Source organism: Etheostoma spectabile, chromosome 3 (assembly GCF_008692095.1).
Source record: "Etheostoma spectabile isolate EspeVRDwgs_2016 chromosome 3, UIUC_Espe_1.0, whole genome shotgun sequence".
NCBI lineage: Eukaryota > Metazoa > Chordata > Actinopteri > Perciformes > Percidae > Etheostoma > Etheostoma spectabile.
The window spans coordinates 20,472,328-20,496,729 of NC_045735.1; the positions used below are offsets into that span (position 1 = coordinate 20,472,328).

A 24,402-nucleotide genomic window follows, 5' to 3' on the forward strand; every position below is an offset into this window, starting at 1 on the left:
AACATCTTGCACCGCAGATGTGAGATAAAAAGAAAACTTAGCTCATATCCAAAAAGTAAACATAAACGTTCTTCTGGGAGGCTGCATACTAGAGCCCGACCGATAAAGGACTTTTAAGGCCGATACAGAATATTTGGCTATTAAAAAATCCGATATTCCGATATATCGGCCGATATATACAGTATATATTTTATAAAAAAAAATCCAGAAACGTGTAACAAAACAAACAGACTTCCCTAACATTAGTTATTTGTAGTCATTTATGAGTTCTCACTAAAATAATACAATAATTTGTTTTATTGTCACAACAGAAGAACATCAAAATATATTAAAGTTCTGATATATAAAATGTCTAAAAATACAAACTTAAGATAAAGTCCTTTGAACAAAAACACGTTAACAGAAAAATCTGTGTTGCCAACCGGGACATTGTAGAGCGCCCTCTGGTGGACAAACTACGCAACGCCAACACTCATAACATGGTTGACCGTTTTAATTTAAAAAATGTTATTCTATTTTTTTAATACACGTAAATCGGCCATTATATCAGTCAGGGTCTACTGCATACTAGACACCAGCTTCAGTAACCATTATACCATAATTATTTTAGGAATTTCCTCCTATTATTGTGTGCCCATTCAGGCAGCGCATGACCTGGGAGTCGTGATATCACATCGGCTATATTAATTTCTTTCCTCACCAGCTGGGATTACTGTTATAACAGGTTTAATACCATAATAAACACACAGTCTTAACACAAAGTGACTGGCTGAAGATTGACAGTTTCTTAAATGAGCAAATCTCTGCTGACCTCAGCTTGCCCTCTCTGTGTGAAGCTGAGCTAACATTACTTCATTTCAAAAAGGAGATAGAGCCACGGAGCAGGACGGGTGATTTACAGATTATTACAAAGAGACATAGTGAGACAGGAGTGTGCAGCTGAGAGGAGAATATTAATGAAGGGCTCCGTTTTTCATTTGTTCCATCTAAAAGTGAAAGTATGTGCAGCCAGGAGGAATAACAGAGACCCAGTAAACTGCTCTGTTCTTACTGGATCTGACATGAAAAACATATAATAAAGGATATTTTAGGTGACGACTGTCTTCTGAAGACCGAATAACAGAACCATCAAAGATTAATAATCCCTCATACAAAGCAAAATATCCAAATTTTCTGCTTATTTGCGGCGCAGACACTAAATCATTCTCAGAGCGTGACAGCTTTTCATCTGCATTTGGATCTAACTGAATTTGCCACCGTTATTTTAAGGTTTAGAATGAAAGAATGAAAGAATGGAAAGACATGGAAAGACATGTGAGAAAACATGGAAGCTTTTTTGGTTCAGCGTGAGTAAGAGGGAGGGACCTTCACCACTGATCAGCATGTTGCTATATAGAGGTCCTCTACAGGTTTCTCTATAGAGCTCCCCCTACAGGTTTCTCAAAAGAGCCCCCCCCCACAGGTCTCTCTAAAGAGCCCCCCCATAGGTTTCTCTATAGAGCCCCCCCCCCAACAAGTTTCTACATAGAGCTCCCCCCTACAGGTTTCTTTATAGAGCTCCCCTATAGGTTTCGCTATAGAGCTCCCCTTGCAGGTTTCTCTAAAGAGCCACCCCCTACAGGTTTCTCTATAGAGCTCCCCGAGGGTGGCTCTATAGAGCTCCCCCTACAGGTTTCTCTATAGAGCTCCCCTACAGGTTTTTCTATAGATATTCCCCTACAGGTTTCTCTATAGAGCTCTCCCTACAGGTTTCTCTATAGAGCTCCCCTACAGGTTTTTCTATAGATATTCCCCTACAGGTTTCTCTATAGAGCTTCCCCTACAGGTTTCGCAATAGAGCTCCCCTACAGGTTTTGCTATAAAGCTCCCCCTACAGGTTTCTCTATAGAGCTCCCCCTACAGGTGTCTCTATAGAGCTCCCTCTAGAGGCTTCTCTATAGAGCTCACCCCTACAGGTTTCTCTATAGACCCCTCCTACAGGTTTCTCTATAAAGCCCCCCTACAGGTTTCTCTATAGAGCTCCCCCACAGGTTTCTCTATAGAGCTCCCCCTACAGGTTTCTATATAGAGCCCCTCCTACAGGTTACTCTATTGAGCTCCTCCTACAGGTTTCTCTATAGAGCTCCCCCTACAGTCCATCCCTGTGCCTCTCCTTTCTTAAATTATTATTATTTTTTAAAAACTAACTGGTACAATAAAGATGAGCACTATGGTTGCAAGGATCATTGTGACTAGACAATGACTTAGGTTCTGGAGAAGTCCTTGGCAGTGAAAAGTAACAGCAGATGCAAGGAGAGGAAACATCAATCAGCTTGAGAATGTTTCCCTTTCGCTGACTCAACCTCTTGTTTGTTTTGGCCGGACAGCTTTTTAGAGAGCTTGTTTTTCCCATTTTTCCTGAAAAATGGGCACATTTTCTGGGCTCGTTTTGTCCACTCTCTCTCGCCATCTCCCTTCCCAACATACAGAGACACACACATCTATTGATATCCAAGTTATCTAAATTCCAGAGTTAGATTGTGTGTGCACTTGTGTCCGTCTGGTGACTGATGTGGAATGCTGCCCCTTAGCTACAGTGGGAAAATCCCAGATGTGAGGAAACTGATTTCTCCTCCATGATTGGGTCATGTTGTTGGCCTGGAGGTCTTACGCCAAGCCCTCTTGAATAGTCTGGGAGAATGCTCTTCCCAGCCTAATGGAAACAAGGCTCGGGGAGTGGAGAGACCTCCCCTTCCATCTCCACCAAACCCCACCACCCTCCCCCCGGCCCCTGAGGGCTAGTCCCAAGCATGTGCTATAAATTTCCTGACCATATATTCCCAAGTCGAGTTCATTTTTCCAGAGCAGCCACACATGTGGTGTATATCTGGGTTTAGATTATAGGGTTGGGACGAGGGGCTGACTTTGGTCCCAATCCATTAAAGTGGCCACTAATACTGTTTTCTTAGAGGGCCGTGTGTTGTAACGTTACAGTTTTCTTCCTTAAGTGGAAGTCGTTCTTGATAGAATCATTAATTCTCAAGCAAATTATACATAACATCCAATCTGTTTTCAAAATAGAGAGATATTACATTCCAATATATATATATAACTGATTTTCAATGACTCATCCATTATCTTTATCCACATCTTCCTCCAGGTTGTTGCATAACTTTTTATGGAACGTGACATGGTGTATGTGATGTTTTTGCATTAGACTACAACACTGAGGCAGGTAAAAATAGAAAAACTAAAAAGATTGTTTCAATATCATAAAAAGGCTGAAAGCTCGCTGGGGTCAAAGTTTGTATAAAGAGACCTGAAGAATGTAAAACTGGCACGACAAGCGTACGTGGCTATTGTTTCATTGAATGACAAAGCATGTAATGCTGTCAGGTCTGAATCTATTAAAGCTGCGTTACCCACAAAAATGCATGGGACACCATTTACACCCCCGTCCAGCACCTGGTTTCTTTATTACAGAGGTACATTTCTCTTGCCTCCATTTCACTCTTTTTCTCACAAAGGTGGCAAATGAAAAACAAACTCATGTTTCATTGATTTTAAGTCATTCCCAAGCTGGGGTTAAGTATCTTTTTTTTCCTCACACCAGGGACTAATTCCCATCACCTTTCTGGTGATGTGAAATGCACATTAGGGGCGTTGTGCTCCAAGGCATCTTCACAGCAATCACCATTAAATACAGCTGACAGGATAACTCTTCATAAGTTATGGCTTACTGTAGCATGACATTAGCCTCCATGAAACAAATTCAAAAAGGAAGTTGTTGTTTACATTTCAAGATGAGCGGCGTCCCCTGAGAGGAGCTGGAGTTAAGAGTCTGACAAAGACCAACGGAGAAAATAACAGCTGCTTAAAATTAAACCTTCTGTAGGGCGTGTAGTTCCCCCTCTTATATGACAAATACAAGACATTTAGAGCCTCTTTGAAATTATAGTTTTCCTCCAAAAAGGTCCCAATCTGCTACATATCGTTCTCAAGATTCCAACAGAAGCATAAAGAACATTCCAATTTAATAGAAACCAAAGTGCTATCAAAAGCTCAGTCATGTCAGCAACAGAGAAGAAAACTATTTTCAATATAGAAGAAAAAGTAAATAGTTTTTTTAATGCCTCTACTCTAAAAAAAGTAAAAAAAAGTTTTTAGTTCCTTCATTATCCTTGTCTAAAACATCAGCCAATCAGTGATCAGTTTTATTAAAAGGTCCAGTGTGAAACGTTTTTAGTTCATCAAAAGTATTATTACAACTTTTTCTTTTCATGAATATAATATTTAAAAAAAATAATATTTACCGCCACCATCAATTCCAAGTATTTCATTTCCATTTGCATAAACTGGTGGTAGACGCTCTATATTTACGATGCGCCATCTTGAAATACATTAGCTGGTGAGGGACATACAGGACATACTGCTCCACCTTTTGCGTTTTTGCCGTCACATGATCAACTCACAGATGCTGCTAATGCTGCTAATGCTGCTAATGGGTATCGTTGCTTCCCGGCCCCGGCAAGTTTGAAGAAGGAAACATGGCTAACATCAACGAGACAGTTTGTAGCACTCACCAAATCTTTAGATGAAGGCTATGTTTACACGGAAAGGATCTGAAGAGAAAACGCAAAAGTGGCGATGCGTTATCACTTTTTATTCTGCGTTTAAACAAGCGTTTTTTTGGGGGGGGTTTGCATGCATATGGTGACGTAAAAGTGTGTGAAATTCGATGTTGTATGCACTCCAGGCGGCTAGGTGGCAGTGTGAAGCACAGCAACACGACAAAACCAAGTCTGCACGCCTGCATACAACCTCCCTCTTACTTCTCTCCTCAAAACATAACGAAGCGAACAACAAAAGCTGACAATTTTGTCTTGACAGACGAGGAGGTGGAGTTGCACGCTTGTCTGATGATGATCGACACAGTCGACCGTGATGAGCCACAGCACAGCACCCACGGGAGCACTGCCGCTATCCTGGCCTCGCGGCCCTTCAGCTGCTGATTGATTGATGCAGACTCCTCCTCCACCCGCTGCCTCTCGCTTTCTCTCCATCCTTAACGTTGTAGCCTACTCTGGCTCAAATGAATGGCCTGCATATGGTCACTGAACTATAACAACCTTATCCACATTGTCAAAAATCATTTCCATCACATTGAAAATCTTTCAGATAACAGGAGCCTATAATTTCTGTAGCCTGTTCCCTAACAACAGACTACCTGAACGCCTTTTCCCGTCTTTCTCCACACCGCTGACTTCAGACTTTTGCGTTTTTTACCCTTTAGACGGGAATGCGACAGTAGAGCGTTTTTAACCCTCCTGTTGTCCTCGGGTCAAATTTGACCCTTTTAAAAAATGTCCATATTTGAACTATGGGTTTCTTTTTAACCAAATTACCACAAAAAAATGGATTGGATTCCATACAACGCTCTTTGCAAATACAATTTATCACTTTCATTCCTGACAAAACTCATCTGTACGTTGCTCTGATTTTAACTGTTAGTCAAAATAATTCATCATTTCTGCTTTTTTAACTCAAACATTAAGTATAATTCTATATAAATGAGGGTTATTGACCATGAATTCCAAAAAGTAGTGTAAAACTAGTGGTAGTAAGGTGGTGTTAGTGAAAACTAAAATAAAGTCTGAAAAAGGGACAAAAATGTCCATTTTTGACCCGGGAGGCCAACACAAGGGTTAATATGGTTAGGAAGCACCAGACGCCTCCCGATACGATATCATCACAATACTTATGCCACAATATGATATTATTGCGATTTTAATATAGCATATTGCAATATATTGCAATTTATAACCTTTTTTCCAACTTAAATTTTTCCCAATTTCAAATGATGTTCCCAAAAGGAGACATTGTCAACATCTGTTTTATCTAAAAAGACACATTTCTCTGTTTGTTCATATCACTTTAATTTTATTGCTGCAAAATGGGATTGTCAAGCAGACAAAATGACCAACACATATATAATAAAAAGATCCATACTTTTAACACACATATGTGTTGCCTGTGTATCGATACAGTAATGCCACTGAAAATATCGCAATACCATGCTGTATCAATATTTTTCCAACCACCCCTAGTTTTTAAGATTTCCACTGTGGAGGGTGGTTTCCCTATTTTTTTGCGTTTTTAAGCCCCAAATAACTGACAAAATGTTTGTACGTTCTCGTGTAAACAGTGCCTAGATTTTGCAATTAATAAAAATGAAAAGAACGGACCTGATCGCCAGATGTAAAGCTTGATGAACACGTGGATGACACCTTGGCTTTTTGCAGCGGGAAGGCTACCGTAGCAGCTACTTTGAACTGCACGGCGCGAGAGACTTTATGGCGATATGTGATCCCAACGCTAGATGAGATAAATTCCCACACATTGGACCTTTAAAGATGCATGTGTGGACCGGCTAACTATTCTGCTTAACTCATCAGCCGTGATAAGCTGGAAGTAAAGTACAGTGCAGGTATTGTTTTCAAACTGAGAAACAAACAGGTCCTGCTGGGCCCTTAACTTTTATAGCTGCTGAGCCACAGAGCAGGCAGGATACAGGAAGTCGGCTCTGCCAATGCCTGCTATTGCTCTTTGATTACTGAGCCAAATTGTTTAATCAGGTCTGAAACCACGAGAACGCTGCAGTGCTACACTGCCCCTGGACAGAGCCTCTTTTAACGTCACACTGTGTTTTTTGTTATCTGGGTACAGGTGGAAGTGCACAGCTATGTAAATCTCCAGTAGCATGGTTACCCGTGGCCTTGCTTCAGTGAGGAACAACACAGTGTTTGGTGTGAGCCGTGCCACGCGCTCGGCCAGCCTGAGGACGGGGAGGTGACGGCTGCAGGCCCGGGGAGGGACAGACTTTAGCCTCCATGCAGCATCTGGAATCTCTGTGGTTAATGTGGGAAATTTGGAAGGCCAATATGGTTACCGTATCTACACCGACCCTGCGGAAATGTTCTTGACTTGGAAACCGTGTGTTTGTGTGTGTGCTTATGTAGGAGCACTGAGGAACTACAAAGTGGAGCACCAGATCTGATAAAGCAGTGGATGAGAAACACACACACACACACACACACACACACACACACACACACACACACACACACACACACACACACACACACACACACACACACACACACACACACACACACACACACACACACACACACACACACACACACACACACACACACACACACACACACACACACACACACACACAACAGCACTGTTGGCTGTTTAGTCACTACATCCATGTGCAGGGTCCTGAAGGGGTGTGGACTGTCCTGGCTCATTACCACTTCCTAATTCTTGTTTCTGCCTTTATTCTCAGTTGGCAGCTGAGTGCTGGACCAACCAGTTAGCTTTTGTGTTGCTTCACACACACCCGCGCACGCACGCACACACACAGTGCCTGTTCCCCTGCGACTGGCCTGCATCCTGACACGGCGGCCCACGTCTCCTTCCACTTGGTTTACAAAACCCAGACAGACACACACACACACACACACACACACACACACACACACACACACACACACACACACACACACACACACACGTTTTGAAGGAAGTTGTCCCCCAAAGGATTTATTGCTTCTTTTCCAGTGTGGGTATAATTGGGAATCCGAACAATAAACCTGTTTCCTCTCACCCTCTATTAAACTGGCAGATAATACAGTCTCTGTTCAAACAGCTTTATGAACACACAGGATCAACCCAGACGATTTATAACTGTCAATAAATGATGTCCAAACATGATGGGAAGGGTTAAACGTGATGATCTCATTCAGTAAAAGGGCCTTGAAGACGATATCAAATGATATTATGTGCTATTTTATGTATGATGGCTACGATAATTGCAGTGAAAATGTTGAAATTGAAAAAGAAACATTTAAGATTTCAGAGCAGGTTAACCAAATAGTTTCTCTAATGTTTTCACAACCTTGACAAATTACTGTATATACAAAGAAAAGTCCAGAAATACTACCAGGCTTCTTCCCCCCCCCCCCTGTCAAACAGCCGAGCTGGCCTCTGCACTCAGGAAGCCACAAGTCATTTTCCATCTTTCCATGTGTGGAATTTTTCATGCACTCGTCATGCCAGCAGCAGCCGTTATAGCCTGAGCTGGATCTACAAATGACGACGTGCTTTTAAATTTAGCGCATGATGTCACTGATCTGGCAGTGGTTGGGCAACAGACACATGGGGACCAAAAATAATGGTACAGTTGGATGAAAGATGGATTTTCCTGCACCTACTACAGTATATGTAGGCTTTAAATCTAAGGGGTTTCACAGTGTCCAGGTGTGCCTTTAAACAGTCAAAGAGCAGATGAGAATGCTTGGCCGTATTCTAACATCGGGGTGGAAATGGAAATGTGCTTCGTTGTCTTTTCTTCTCAATACTGAATCCACCCCTAATGCACCACACATATCCTTTGGGGTGACAGAGAGGTAAGACAGATTCCTCTTTTTTAACCAAGTTGATCAGGTGTTTTGATGCAGTCCCTTCACAAAGAAAACAAAGGTCTCTTCTCTCAATACACGCAAGCTAATCCACATTGTTGGCCTTCAAGGGACACATTGGCTCTTTCCAAATTTTACATTTTTTCCAGTGTTTACCCAGAACTCAGACCCGTTAATGTCTTCTGTTTTTATTGCATGCAGTCAAAGGCACACTGCATCATGGTGAAATGAACAATGGTTTTTTTAATTGCTGGATGTCTGTAGCAGCTCCACTCAAAATTATTATGGTAAACATATAACAGATTAATAACGATGAAGTCAATCCAAAAGATGATTACAATGTACGCTATAGTATGACCATAAGTACCCTTCAAGTTACTAGAAATCTGAATGTTACAGCAGTCACTGACAGGGCTGTAGTCAAGACCACCTTCGTCGAGTCCAAGACAAGTCCGAGATCAAGACTAGTCGAGTCCAAGTCAAGACCAAGTCCAAAGAGGTTTGAGTCCAAGACAAGACCGAGTCCAGGACAGGAAAAAAAAGGTCTTATGCATGACAGTATCAAGACAATCATTTTGGGTTTCACTTTCCCTCCAGTATTATTATCAACATAATACAGACACCTCAACTTGGTCGAGACCAAAAGCCCAAAAGCCATTTCTTACAAGACCAGTGGCCAAGGCCAGTCAGAGTCCAAATACTAGCGAGTACGAGACAAGTCCGAGACCATAGAAAAATGGTCTCGAGTACGGACTCGAGTCCTAGACCGGACTCGAGTACTACAGCCCTGGTCACTGACTTTTCAGACAATAGTGCGTTTCCACCTTTGTGGTAACAGTAAGGCTCTTTCAACAAGATCAGAACCTAGTATATGGCTGGACCATGTAGGGTCAATGTGGTCTTAATTGTGACCAAATAGGTAGAGGGATAGTCAGGGACGGTGTCTATAATGTGAATATAGATATGTAATATTCATCTGCACATCAGGGTACAGACAGACAGAGCCTGGATCCAAGTCAGCAGACAGCAGAGAGGTTTGAGGTTGGACGACTGATCCTTTGGTCCAGCCAAAAACCAAGGTCCGTAAAGAAATGTTTTTCCAGTTTGGTGAGAACTTGACTGGTTGTGTGGCCAGGTTGGATCAGTGGTGGAGCAGGCACACACGTACTGACAGATTTATCCCTTGATGCAGAGGTCCAATGTTCAAGTCCAACCTATGACAATTTCCTGCATTTCTTCCCCCCTTTCTCACCTGGCTGTCCTGTCAAAGAAATTTGTTGGAGAAGCCCAAGAAGTAATCTTTTAAGAGAGAACTTGACTGGTCTGCACAGAGCTTAACCTCCATCACATCCAACATCTTTGGGATGAGCTAGAACGCAGACTCCAAGCAGCATATCAACGATCATGGGTTTTTGAAAAATAGTACAATTCTTTTTAAATTATCTGTTCCTTTAAAACCCCGTGGCCCCCCCTTGGGAACTCTGTGACACTTGGTTCAGTTTGGACCTTTCTGTCACAACAAAAAAGACTTCATAATAAAAACAGTATTGAGGTCAGAATCCAATAGAGACCATTAAATATCAACAGAGTTAATATGCCTGTTTACAGCGTAAAACATCCAAAGTCACATCTGATTTCAATTTTCGTCCCACCAGTCCCCTTTTATCATGTTGTACGTGTTGTGATTACAACTACGAACGTATGTGCCAGGCTATTTCACAGTTCCTCATTCGCAGCCATAAAGCCTCTGTGATGTGTATATTATGGTCTGCAACAGGCCTCCAGAGAGAGAGAGAGAGAGACAAAGAGAGACAGTGCAGCTGCCCGGGGTCACAGTCAGCCTCCACCAGCAGGCAGTGACGCTGGGTGTGACTGAAGGCCAGGGCTCTGGGAACAGCTGGGGAACATGCCGGAGTCCAAAACAGATAAGACAAGCCTGCTGTAAGGCATTAGCAGCTATAGACATTATATAATACCCACTGGAGCTTCATCCATAGCTGGGCTGGTGAGTTATCAGGCAGCGGATACTCACTGAGGTCCCACAGAGGAAGACGTTTTTACACTGAAACTGATGTTCATACTGTAGGAGTCACTAGGAATCGACCCATACCGATTAGTAGTTAATGGAACCGATAACCAATTTTTGGAATTGATATGCATTTACAGTGGAAATTTTAAGATTATGTCAAAATTAAGATTTTGGAATGTCACATACTCCAATACAAATCTTTGTTTAAATGCTTTAACTCCCTTTAAAAAAATCCCTTTTTTTTAAATCACACAAAAATGGGCGTTCAAAATAAGCGCTGAAAATGTCAACATTACAATCATCAAGTAACTTTGAAAAAAACATCCAAAAAAGCACCCACAACATTGAAAAAGTGACAAAAATGTCTGAAAAAGCGATAATAATGTTTCATGGTTGACGGGAAGACAACACAACAACACAAGAGTTAAGCTATTAGTTAAGAAATAAGACACATTCAACATAACACCCAGTAAAAGAGAGTCAGATAGCGTTGTGGGGGGGACATTAAGTCAGACTTAGTGGTGAGTGAAACCGAAGCAGAGGGACACACACACAGAGCAATAGCCGAGCCAAAGTAGAACACTTTTTTTTAAAGATTATTTTTGGGGCTTTTCGGCCTTTATTTGATAGGAGAGAAAGTGAGAAAGGGGAGAGAGGGGGGAAGACATGCAGGAAATCGTCACAGGTCGGATTGGAACGCTGGACCTCTGCATCGAGGCATAAACCTCAAAGTATTCGTGCGCCTGCTTTACCCACTGACCCAACCCGGCCATAGTAGAACACTTTTTAATTCATTAACTTTATCCGTAATCAGGCAAATAAAGCACCTATACAGATAATCTGCAAACTGCCAAAAGACGTCTATCTCTAGTCACAACTGCAAGGCTGGTAAATTACAAAAATGAAGAATACAACATAAAAAACAACAATTGCAGGCGGAGCAACTGACAAGTGGAATAAGCCGTTTTAAGATGTGATTTGAGTTACAATTCAAAATGGGGGAATGAATCGATGTTTCTAAGTAGGGGTGGAAATGAAGAGCAGAGACGGGGAGCAGAGCGGCTGAATGCTCTACTCCCCGTGGTGGTGGGACGGGCGGAGGGGACAGACAGGTGTATGGAGGAAGATGTCCATCAAAACATCTGATGTCCCATAGTTATTTCCAGCACAAATCCTAAATATGTGACATGTTACTGGTACTGGTACAAAAGTGAATAGGGACACCCACTGTGGATGAACCTACACTATAAAGAAATACAGGAACTACAAACCCTCCAACTCAATCTACAGATGACTCAAGGTAAAGTATGTCACACCATTCCATTGACCATATATGATACAGTACATGCTGCGCCAAAACAAATCATCAGAAACCTGTTGCCAAGGGCTACTCGATTTAGACTTTTCTCTGGCTTTACACCCAACACCAGGGGTCTTCAACCTTTTTTTAAGGCAAGGACCCCTTAACTGCAGGAGCAGGGACCCCCTACTACATATATTGTATAGAATTACATAGCATATTAAAGTTGGCCTACAATATTGTGCATGGCAGCCTAAAGCCTTTATACAGAACATACCTTTTGTTGCATAGAATATTAAGATATGAAAATAGTCTAATTATTGTTGGCATGGTTTTATAAATCATGTTTTATTAGCCATATACATGTGGCTCGGTAAATCCTATAAATAGAATAGAATAACTAATAGAATATAGATTATAATAGAATAATAATAGAATAACTGTATCTGTGAATTGCTTTGGTGACCACCTAGACCAGTTAGCAGTGGGGACATATAGTTGTTGCTGTTGTTTATTTATATGTCAGATTCATGTTAAGGGTTTTAAATTTGAGAAAAAACATTTGGATTTGATTATGTTTTAACAACTATAGACTACTATCCCTGTATGGATGGGCTATGATTTCTATCATTGTTGTAGTTCTAGCTGGGGTTAAACTCTTTGTGAAACATACACAATCCCAAACAATGAACACCCCAGAACTTTCTACTTTCTTATCATCCAGGTTGACAGTCGGTTATAACTGAAAAAGAACACAAAATAAACTACTTTAACGTAGAATTTCTTTAGTTTTTTTTTTTTTCAAATGCGGTATCGGATCGGTGCATAAACTCCAGTTCTTCCCGATACCGATACCAGCGTTTTAGGCAGTATCGGAGGCGATACTGATCCTGGTATCGGGATCGGAACAGCTCTAATCAGCAGGGCATGCATTTGGAGAATCCATCCACCCGGTGACATTTAACGTGGCCAAGAAGTACAAATGGCCAAATTTAAACACTCAAAACATCCCTCTTCCCTCTTTTCATCAGCTTTTTTTTCTGGGAGTCATTCCCAGCGATGTGAGAGGGACAGGGCTTCACATTACTTTCCTTACAAATAGAAAGAAGTCTCCAAGGGATTCACAGTTTCCTCTTTGTATTTCTTATAACCAGTAGCAGGAGATTTCCACATTGAAAGTGGATTAGCATATTTATTCAGAGAGAAGATCTGTGTAAATGCCCACAGTCTGTCTGTTTGAAAGCTCAGAGTGGGAAACTTCGTCCTGACAGTTCTGGGCCACCGAGTGCTGTTTAAGCCTCATTTTCCCGGCGACTGGTGTTTGGGAAGGTGACGTTCATCCTAACAAAGCGCATGACTATTTATTTATGCAAGTTACTGAGTTCGGCGTAACTGCTCCTCCACGGACCATGTCAATCTTTCTATTTGTCTAACCTCTCCAATGCAATCTTAATTTTTACGTTACACACAAATATAGCTGTGCACAAAATCAAAAACCATATCCATTACAAAATCTTATATAGACACGTCTCAGGCACGACGGTTAAATGCAGCTCTATTCTCCTTATCTGTACGCTATCTCTGACAGAAACCTGGCTGGATGTGGAGCCCTTGGCGATGCAGTGTCACTGCGGATTCATTCATTCCATGATAAATGCCAGTTAAGGCAGCAGGCTTTTTGAGGATGAACATCGCTGCCTCCTCTCACCAGAGGAAGCCATTAATTTCCACCATGCAATTAAAGAGGCTGTAGGGAATGAATTTCCACACAAATTACGCTGTGTGAGAGGGAATACGGCACTTCTGGCTCATCCTGTACTCAAGACTTGAAAAACGCTCTATAAATGTGGAGTAATGCCTTCAGAAAATAAACATTTGAGAAGTAGCATTAAGCTTACCCGCAAGGCTGTTAAAGGCTGTTAAAAACACTGCAGAGATGAGTGAGATGCAAACCAATGAAAGATTACAAAACTCACATAAATCCTAAAAGCTCCATAACTGTTTTTAACGACCGATTGAACCCTTCTCAACCCGAGCTTCCGCTAAATGTAGGATTCAAGTGGTATACAAATGTTTTATCAATGTTACTAAAATTCATCAACGTGCATGTAAAATTGTATATGTTTGCACTCAAAAAAGGCAATGATATTTTCAGATGCAGAAACAGTCATTCACATTACACAAGTTCAACATCAATAAATTGCTATTGTTAACCAGAATGTTTTGATAAAAACGGTGTGCGTTTGTGTGTGTGAATGGAGAACAGACGAGAGAAATGCATGCCTATCATTACAGTCGAGTCCTGATCACTTGCTGTATATTGTAAATCCTAATTCACAAATTCTTTGACATAAGTAGCAATATGTAGCAGTTACAGATCCAACTTAATCTTAAATTATCTCTGAAACGTTTGAGAAGGCCTGTTAAAAAATGTATTTAACAGATACTGTAAATGACATGGTTAGTTTGAGTTATGAGTTAAGCCCTCTGTGTGTGTGTGTGTGTGTGTGTGTGTGTGTGTGTGTGTGTGTGTGTGTGTGTACTTGCAATGAATGTGTAGGCCATGTGCATATGAGAGCAATAAAAGGATACTTTTGACATTTATAGCACAGAATACCAACGCTTTTCTCGGTGCTGCTTTGCTATTTTGGATCTGGACCCAAAGAATGTGCTTTCGTCTCCTGGACAATGTAATTTTAATGAGGTGGACAATGTTGTTATGGACGATACTGAGAACCATCTGGCCACCTCGTATCCGTGTCATAAAAAGAGGTTCCCCTCAGCCCAGCTGTAAAATACAAACAGGGAATATCACACCTCATGTGTCCGACACTCTGCCAGCTTTGTCCTCTTTACAACATTCATCAATCTCCAAGTTATTTTATTATTAGATTCCAGCTGAAACCATATGTTGATTTCATTAACTTGATAACTAAATAACCTTAAAAGTGAATCTGACTCTGGTCTGGTTTATTACAGCCAAGATAAACCATAAAAGAGAAAGAATGTACGCAGCTGAATGATAAATGTATTTGAAGGGAATGTCATTGCCGTGTTGACAAACTTGTTGATGTTACTCATGGTGGTCTCACACTCAGGTTTCCAAAAACTACAGTTAAGAATGACCGGCGATCGGTCACAGCGCATATGTCATACACGCCAGCAGACCACACATTGGTTAACTTCAGCATAAAAGTGACACGGAATTTTTTCCAGACCACAATGTCCACTTGTGCGTTACCGTCATGTACAACAGAGGTCATGTGAGAGTGCAACCTGAGCCTGAAATGGCATCTACCCAAATCCGCAGCTGCCCCCCAAGGGCCACATCACACAGGCCAAATATTTCCCCTCAGCAAAACAGAAACAATGATCTGGCACACTGCCTAATTTTAACTGCATCCCGCCAAGCGACCAAAATATTGAAGGCATTTTAAATAAGAGACATTCTCGAGACACCGGCTGGGAGGGAGCTCGCAGACACCTGTGGCTGTCAGTCTTAGGAACATTGTCTGAGGCCTGAGCAATGCCACCACGCAAGCCACGACACAAGCCAGCACAGGATCTACTGCAGGGAGATTTTCACGATGTGCCAGACGGCAGCGCAGCCGGACTGACTGCAGGCCAACACTGAACAGATTCCCTGAACGATCAAGCTTTAAAGTGCTTATATTATGCTTTTGGTCTTTTTCCCTTTCCTTTCTTCTGTTATATATCTTTTCTGTGAACATTATAGGTTTACAAAGTGAAAAAGCCCAAAGTCCCCCCCACAAATGGATTACCATCTCCAACAGAAAACACTGTTCACAAACTGCTCCAAACAGCTCTATTGTAGTCCATCCTTTACTTCAGAGACAAACGCTCGTCACTTTGTAGCACACGTTATAATGCTTGCCTAGCTGCTAGTGTGGCACGCCCTCATACTCCGCTTCTGACTGGCTAGTAGTCCTTACCTAGGTGCTGTTAGGGCACGCCCTCATACTCTGCTTCTGACAGGCTAGTAGTCCTTACTTAGGAACTGTCAGTGCACCCGCTCATTCTCAGCTTCTGACTGGCTAGTAGTCCTTACCTAAGTCCTTTCAGGGCATGCCCTTATACTCTGCTTCTGACTGGCTAGTAGTCCTTACCTAGGTACTGTCAGGGCACGCCCTCATACTCTGCTTCTGACTGGCTATTAGTCCTTACCTAGGTACTGTCAGTGCACCCCCTCATACTCTGCTTCTGACTGGCTAGTAGTCCTTACCTAGGTACTGTCAGGGCACCCCCTCATACTCGGCTTCTGACTGGCTAGTAGTCCTTACCTAGGTACTGTCAGGGCACCCCCTCATACTCGGCTTCTGACTGGCTAGTAGTCCTTACCTAGGTACTGTCAGGGCACCCCCTCATACTCGGCTTCTGACTGGCTAGTTGTCCTTACCTAGGAACTGAACATGTGTGACACGCAACAAAGATGGAACATGTCTTACTCTGTAGCTAAAACAGAGAGCTCAACACACAGGGTGAAAAGAGGAGCTGCAACAATGTGCAGAACAACAAAAATATGGTGTTTTTTGAAAATTAAAAAAACGTAAACTTATGCTGATGTAACCTCTAAACACAATTATGAACCTAAAAATGAGCATAATATGAGCACTTTAAAAGTAATTCAGACAAAAAGGTCTGTCAAGAACTCACATAATTCTTTGACTCAGCATGTGAAGAAAATTCCACAAGGCAACAGTGTTTAATTGTACGTTTCAGCAAAACGTTTCAGCATATCTTGCTAAATTTCGAATTCCATTGCCCAGTGAACAAGAAAGATAATATACAGGGAGATTATGTGCTCTTCCAGCTAGATCTTTGTTTAGTCTCTTAGTTAAAATAAACACATATACACACTAAAATCAGTGCAGACATTGCATTGACTGGACATTCCTTTTCAATTCCAGTAAATGTAAATGTGTTTATCATTACATTCAATGGAATAAAGAATAAATAGGAAGGCAATGTGTGGTCTAAGTAAGTAAGTAAGTAAGTATTTATTGAGTATAATGACCATTGGTCACTATTGTTACATTTACCCATCCATTTTCTCTACCTGCTAAACCTGGGTCACTGGGTGCTATCCCAGCATGCACTGAGCAGAGAGGAAGAGAAACGTCAGATTGTCAGTGCATCACAGGCTCATGATGGACAGAATGACACATAGATTAGAGTCTCCACTAGTCTGAGGGAGCAATGTAAGCACATCGCAAAAAGCAAAAAGCTGCTGGAAAAACCAGACAAAAAACATAAATAACATCTTACCTGCAGCTGCTGCAGCGTTGGTCATCTTATTGAACATCTACAAGACAAAATAAATAACAAACGATCAGTAACTCTTAACACAATAAGTTAATTTTGAGAGGAGGCCACACATCATGGTGGTGGATAGCTGAAACCATGGAAGAGAAATGTAATCAACGGACAAAATTGAGATTTTGTCTTCGGCTACTTGAATGTAGCTCCAATCTAAAAGCAAAGAAAAACATGTCATATTATTTGGCTGTGAAAACCATTAGAGGCATACACCAAGTTCCCTGAATTCATGGGTAGAGGATGTCTCCCTGCATTCTTCAATAGTGCAATGATTGCCGTAATGACAACTACAGGGGTCCTCTGAGAGAGCAGAGCTCCACATAGGCATGCCCTATCTCACAATGTTACTGTAGTGTGGATGGGCCCTGTTGTTATTTTTCAGATTTTTCAGACACCACATGAATGCAGCACAAATGCCCTATTCTTACAATGCTAAACAAAATGGGGAAAAAAAATTGTGTATTTGCCCAATTAGGTCAACATAAGTACTTCCATGGCCCATGATACACCCTTCCACCACGTTTCTTGAAAACCAGGCCAGAGGTTTTTTTCGTAATCCTGCTGACAGACAGACAAACTAACAAACAGACAAACCAAACCGAAAACATAACCTCATTGCTGAAGGAAATTAGGAGAATTCACAACAGAAATGGTGCCCTTGTTTAGCACTTGTTAACTCAAAGGCAGCTGTGCTGCACATCAGTCTGCTGTCCCTGATTATCTGTTGTGAATACAGTGTTGACAGGGTTAGGAAATTAAAAAAAGAAAAGAAACACTAGGAATTTGAAACTTAAATCTAAGTATAAAAGAGATCTTTTTAGGCACGTAGGCCCCTATCTTGCGGTACAACGCAAAGCCCAAGGCAAGTGTGGACCGACGCAGTTGTAAATTTCTTGTCCAGCGCCCTCGTCGTTTAAATAGCAAAAGCACCTGAGCCCATCTTTGCGCCAATGGACGAACTGGTCTTACAGGGAGGTGTGTTCAGGTGCATTCTGGGCGTATTGCTATCTTGAGGCAGCGGGCAGTGATCGCGCCATTGACCAACAAAAACCTGGTCTAAAGTCCACAACGCAGAATTTCATTGTTATTTTACCTGCTCATTAGTAAAATGTGCATAGGCTTAATCACAGAGTACACACACAACGCTTGTTACACACACAGGGACGCGCAGCAGCACACACACATGCAAAAGATTACAAATAAAAATATAACGGTGTGAATCCGCCATCATAAAAGCAATGCGCTAAAGTACAAATACGCCTGTTTTTTTAAAGGGAATGGGAGATGACACTCTGATTGGTTGATTGAGCATGTTACACCCAAAACACACCCATGATTAATGAAGACACTAAGTACAACCTTTTTTAACCATGCGCCTGGCGCACAGATCCTTTTTTCTGCCATTAGACTAGCAAAAGTGGATTTGGACACGCCCTAAAGGCACCTGCGCCATGCGCTTCACGTTGTGCGCTTAGATTGTTAAAATAGGGAATGTTACATTGTTAAGTGGTAGGGAAATGGATATAACCTGTAACTGCAAAATAAAAGCAAAATAGGATTCTCACTTAAAACACTGGGTGATAGAGGTCCTTGGTTTTAATGGTTAATTTAGCATAACAACTAGTAAAATAAAAGTGTCTTCCTGATATGGACCAGTCAGGATTGCTTCCCCTCTCTCGCAGAACTCTCTCCTCCTTTTTTACCCTCGGTACCCCCACTAGTCTGATTTACACTCGGGTTTGCTCCCCCTGTTACCAGGTTTCTACCCTGGCAGAGACAAAACGCTGCCAAAACTCCCAGCCTGCCTGTTTGCAATACTGTCGACCCTCCGTCATGACAGTCCATTGGCCATCGGCCAACATAGGCTGATTCAAACTTCCATCAACATATCTGCAACGGTTTTATTGGTCAGTTGGACCCAACACAATAAGTCGGTCGTGTACTGCATGTTTCATGAAGGCCACGGCCCCCCAGTGTTGTCATGGCAGTAGAAATGCTTGCCGTGTGAAGAAAACCCTTGGCTGAATGAGTGACCTATATGGCTGCCACTTTCCTGGGATCACAAAAAGACCTGATTGGTTGGATTAAACAGGACAGGTGGTTCTGTCTGTATTACATGGTCTTGGACACTTTTAAGTCGCACGGCAAACGTACAGCGGACACCTGGGAGTCCATTTTTGATTTATTCAGGTGAAGAGGAAGATTTAAAACATAGTGAGAGAAAGCCAAGAAATGTCTGGCAGGTTACTTTAAACCACCAGGGGGTTCCATGTGGCTCCAGGGTTAGCAGGCTCAACCAATCGGTTGTCTCCGTGCACAAAATCCCAACTCTCTTGACTCTTACAGAGAAACAAGGAAAATAGGAAAACAGGTCATAGACATATGACTCATACCTTTACAGATGTATATTTTTACATCTGTTTAAATATAGAAGAGGGGAGTTGGGCCTCTGAAAACTATGAGGTGCAGCAATTGATGTACCCCTCATTGTTGACTGTGAGATTTGGCACAGTCTGGCAGAATTTCACCACATATCTAAACACTTATGTAACACAGTTCAAAGGCTGGGTTTAAGGTAAAGAAACATGGAGCGCCATCATCTCTGTGCTTTGTGTGTGTCTTTGAAGAGAGGGAAAATGCAACGGACCTGATAAGTTAGTCTCCGAGGACGAGCCTTTAGACCCAGTTTCAGAAATAAACTTGTGAAAATTAGCACGCCAAAGACCAGATGCTGGGCCCCGGTGGAGATGTGCCGATTTGACAAAGCTTCAAAGGCTTGAACAACCATCACTCTTTCTTTTTTAACAGCCAAGAGAAAGTATTTCATCCTGGCATATCTCGAGCGCTGACCCACTTCAAACACACCGCCGTGGTTGAGTCCAACCACAGTCAGATGGTGGACACGTGTCCGAGGTTGCAGCTCAGGAAAAGTGACATCCTGCAGCACAGAGTCCCTTGCAGGGCTGTTGTCAGAGGGAAAACTCGCCTTTGCTTTCATCAACAAGGATGTTTACATGGAGAGACAGGTCTGTGTCGCTGAATGACAGCTGCTGTCCCAGCACAACTGACACCCCGCCTGAGAGTCAACAGGGCAATTACAGGACCGGTCAGTCCCAATGACCGTCTCTGTCAACAGCAATTAAAAATAGGAACCCTCAACCCAAATATGTCTCTATCCAACATGAACCTAGATCACAGTAAAGAGCTGGCCTCAACACGATTTTGTGCTGACCAGCAAAGTCAGGATAACCACTACAGACATAAATACAATCTGTGCAATCAGTGCAATCATCAGTTGTTTTTTTTTCTTTTTACAAATGTTTTATTAGTTTTCAGCAGGAACACAAGTTATATATTTTACCATCATGTCAGTAACAGAGATAGATAAAAGAAAAGAAAGAAGAAAAAATCTATTATAATAACTGGATGGCAATATATATTTTATATATATATATATATATTATATAAATATATATACATATATATTATATATAAACACAGTACGTATACAGTATATGTACTGTATATAATATATATATATTGCCATCCATCTATTATAAGATATATAGCCATCCATCTGTTCTTAGCAAGAAAATGTCCCAGTCTACTGCCCCCCCTTTATCTTCACAGTACATACTAGAGTCTCTCTCCATATTGCTCTGCATACATACACATTGTCCATTCGTAAAGTCATAGTCCCAACAGAGCCCATATTCTATAAAAGTAAGCAGAGATACATCATTTGAGAACCACAGTACAACAGAAGACAGTTATGGATTTACCCCAGGTGGGCGTGGCCATTTTAGGGAAAATTTGCCCCTCATCTCTAGCAGAGTCAAATTGTCAGGTAGTTAGCTCAGCAGAGGAGCCCAGAGATTCATCTCTTGATTCTTTTTTCAAATGAATTGACTAACTGTTTTGTCTATAAACGTGTTAGAAAATCCAGAAAAAAGTCATCAAATCTTTTCAAAGCCCAAGATTGTGTTCATATTGCTAGTTTTGTCTGTGCAAAAACTCAGACATTTAATTTACAATGATTTAAAAAAAAGTAGCAAATCCTCCCAGCTGGGAGCTGTGAATGTGAATTTCTGGCTTGACACATGCTTTTTTTCCACTAGCTACAATTTATCAAGAAATCATTTCAGCTCTAAATACAGTGTATAAGATTTTAATTTTTAGTTCTATTTCATTAGGAAAATGCACATTAATCAACATTTCTGTAAATGCGCCAGTGTTTTCAATTTTCAACTGTAGTCCTAGTTACCCAGCATGCATGTCTTTATGGTGGGAGGAAACCGGAACACCCAGAGGAAACCCACACAGACAGTCCCTACCTGGACTCCAACTCTGCCCAGACCAGTGATCGAACTCTGCAGTGAGACAGAAGTGCTAACCACTGATCCAGCGTGCTGCCTAAGTCATAAGTCATACAATAATGGTTTTAAGAAGGACTAAATAGGATTTGGTAAAACAGACAAAACCGTAGTTTTGGAGCAACTTTTCAAACTGACTTTAAATGAAAGGTACAGTCACTTCTCCTAGACTTGAGTAGAGTGCGCAGGTTAGCACAGTTGGTAGAGCGGGCGCACATATACAGGGGTTTAGTACTCAACGCAGAAAGTCCAGGGTTTGAGTCCAACCTGTGACGGTTTCCTGCATGTCCATCCCTCTCTCTCCCCTTTTATATATCAGCTCTCCTATTAATTAAAGGCGAAAATGCCCTAAAAATTGTATATGACGGAATAGTCTGTACCTTAAGAAGGGTTAATCATTAAAAACTTGGAAATTCCTTAGTTTAGGACAATAACTGTTATGAAATCTTTTGACAAAAAGTGCATACTATCTCCCTAAAGTCGTGTAGGAAAAGCTTTAAAGAATAAACAATATGTAAATCTCCTTCCAACAAGACAAAATCTTAGTCAACACCCAACACATTCCAGCTAAGATTAGCTCTGCCTGCATGATGAGCAGCAGATTGAGGGAGATATGGGGTGCATTCATTCCAGTTTTTAGAGATCATACAGAGCAAGGATTTCAGAGCTGTTATGTAAGACTCGGAGGGGACAGAGGAGGAAAAATCTCCCTCCATATGCAAAACTGCGGAAATGTCATCTCCTGTGTTTATAGAAACCTGTTCATGGGTCACACTTAAACCAGTGCACAAAACTGAAGGAATAGTTTGGTATTTTGGGGAATATGTTTATTTACGTTGTCATATTTGCTGTACAGACATGAGAGCGGTATCAGTATTCTCCATTGACTATCTGAAAGAAAGTCAATAGACACAATTCTCAAAATGTTAAACCTCTCCAGAGCAGACCCAGTTTTTTATATAATAAATGGTCTGCAGTAAATTTCTCAGTTGTCACTTTACGCTGCCGTGGTACAAAATCCAAGTTTGAATTCAAACCTTACAACAACTAGCAGTGCAGTATATACGAAATTCAATGTTTTATTCACTTATGATAAAAATGCTCATATAATCATCAAACGCCCTAAAACACGTCACCACTGATCAATGCAATGTCATTCTACTCAAGGTTACACTGCAGCCAAAACACTCTTGTCTCTAACATGTGAACATTCCCAGCTGTCCTCGAGCCAAATTTTCACTCATGCTGCTGTCATTTTCTAGAGGTAGTTATGGGTTCTATAAAAAAAAAAGACAGGTGGCAGCCCATCTGGTAACTACACTTGAATTCATCTGAAGTGTACCCAGCAGTGCCCACAGACTAAATAATCCTCTTTAACTTTTGGCGATGAACTGTATCTAACCCCAAGAACTCTCCATTCGGCAGTCCGCAAAATATATTGGATGTAGTCTAAAAACATCACAAGGTAACATGGTAAAAAGGGGAATCACTAAATGGAATGATGAAGTGTAAGAGAATATGCCCGCTATGTTTTTCTCTCTTAAGCAGGTTGTTTGCCACCGCATTGCAGCAGAGCCATCAAGAGCGCACAAAGCACAAGCTGAAAGGCTTTGAATTTAAACCCGCCCTGCATTCTGCAAATCTCTCAGTTGTCTGTTTCTTTTAGGGCCGTTGAATAGTGACATTTATATACTTTGTCCAGCAGAAGTGAGTCCTGCTTGTTTAAGAATGCCTAAGCTGCCCTTATTCTCAATGCAAACCTCAAATATTTACAGATGTAGAGAAAAGAGCAGCGGTACAGAGGGGAGTGTCTGAGTCTCGACTGACTGGTAATGGATTTATCTTAAAAACAATCTGCTTAAGCAATTGGCGAGTGTTTTTTTCTTTCTTCTTATGTTAATACAGTGACTAGGACAAATGGATCAAACATGCAGTTGTCAAATGTAGGTTTTAGATCTGGATGTCGATACAGCATCTATTAAAACAAGACTGTTCAAAGCAAAGTTCAACTACGACTAAAAGGTCCAACTGAATTTCATTTGATTAATTTCAGATAACCCAGGGATGAACATTTTAGACACAGAGTGAAGATATCACCCAGCTACGGACAGACAAGACCTATGAATTAGCTGGGAGAAATACTTTGTGAAGGACAGGAAGTAAACAGGTCATGGCAGTCACCCAAAAATGCTAAAGCCAGATTTTAGCTGAAAAAAGAAAAACATGTGCAACCAGTTGTGGAGTTAGACTCAAATTAATTTAGCAGCTCATAGCCTTAAAGATGACAACTGGACAACAATACTGCAAGTTTGCATGTACAGGACACACTGGCTGATTGATCTGTCGTTGACTCACTCACACTGTGGGATGCCTGCTGGAAGCTGCTATTCTCAGAAAAACTTACCGTCTTTTTGGTTGCTGGTTGTGTTTCCATTGAGGCGCTGCGAGGAGCAGAAGACCTGTCCTGGCTCGGACATTCCCCTCTGTCTGGTTTCTGGAGAACTTGGTCGTTCAGGGCTTGGTTTAATGTGGACTTTGAAACAGCACCCCACTGCAACAACATCACAACAACAATCAGCACTGGGTCCGTCTCTGTCTGGCCCAACAGACTCAACGGTGGCCAGGGGGAAAGAAAACAAGATGCTGAGGTCAACTGCTGGGGAAGTGAAATCTCCACTCTCAATTCAGCTCAACAGGGACTCACAAAGGAGCCTGTATGTGCGGATCTTCTTTTGAGAGGAAAAGAGATTATGACCTTGTCAAATATCCCAGTAAAGATGTCCTGTCTTGCCCAGTCGCCTGTCATTACTTAAAGCAAGTAATAGTGAATGCCTGGGATGGTTATGCAGATGCCTGGGAGGCATGTGAGCCTCTCTCAACCATTCCTAATGG

At 41.6% G+C, this 24,402-nt stretch overlaps 1 protein-coding gene across 3 annotated transcripts in view; it reads right to left on the minus strand.

Annotated features, from left to right (window-relative positions):
* stard13b (StAR related lipid transfer domain containing 13b) overlaps positions 1–24,402 on the minus strand; it is a 97,519-nt gene that overhangs the window by 48,546 nt on the left and 24,571 nt on the right. For 2 of the 3 annotated variants that reach the window (XM_032502319.1, XM_032502309.1), the window contains exons 4-5: positions 23,915–24,061; positions 17,087–17,123 (exon numbers count right to left, since the gene is read on the minus strand). In XM_032502319.1, coding sequence (XP_032358210.1) covers positions 17,087–17,123; positions 23,915–24,061 — 184 coding nt within the window. The remainder of the gene's footprint in view (positions 1–17,086; positions 17,124–23,914; positions 24,062–24,402) is intronic. The other variant, XM_032502328.1, reaches the window with a different exon arrangement.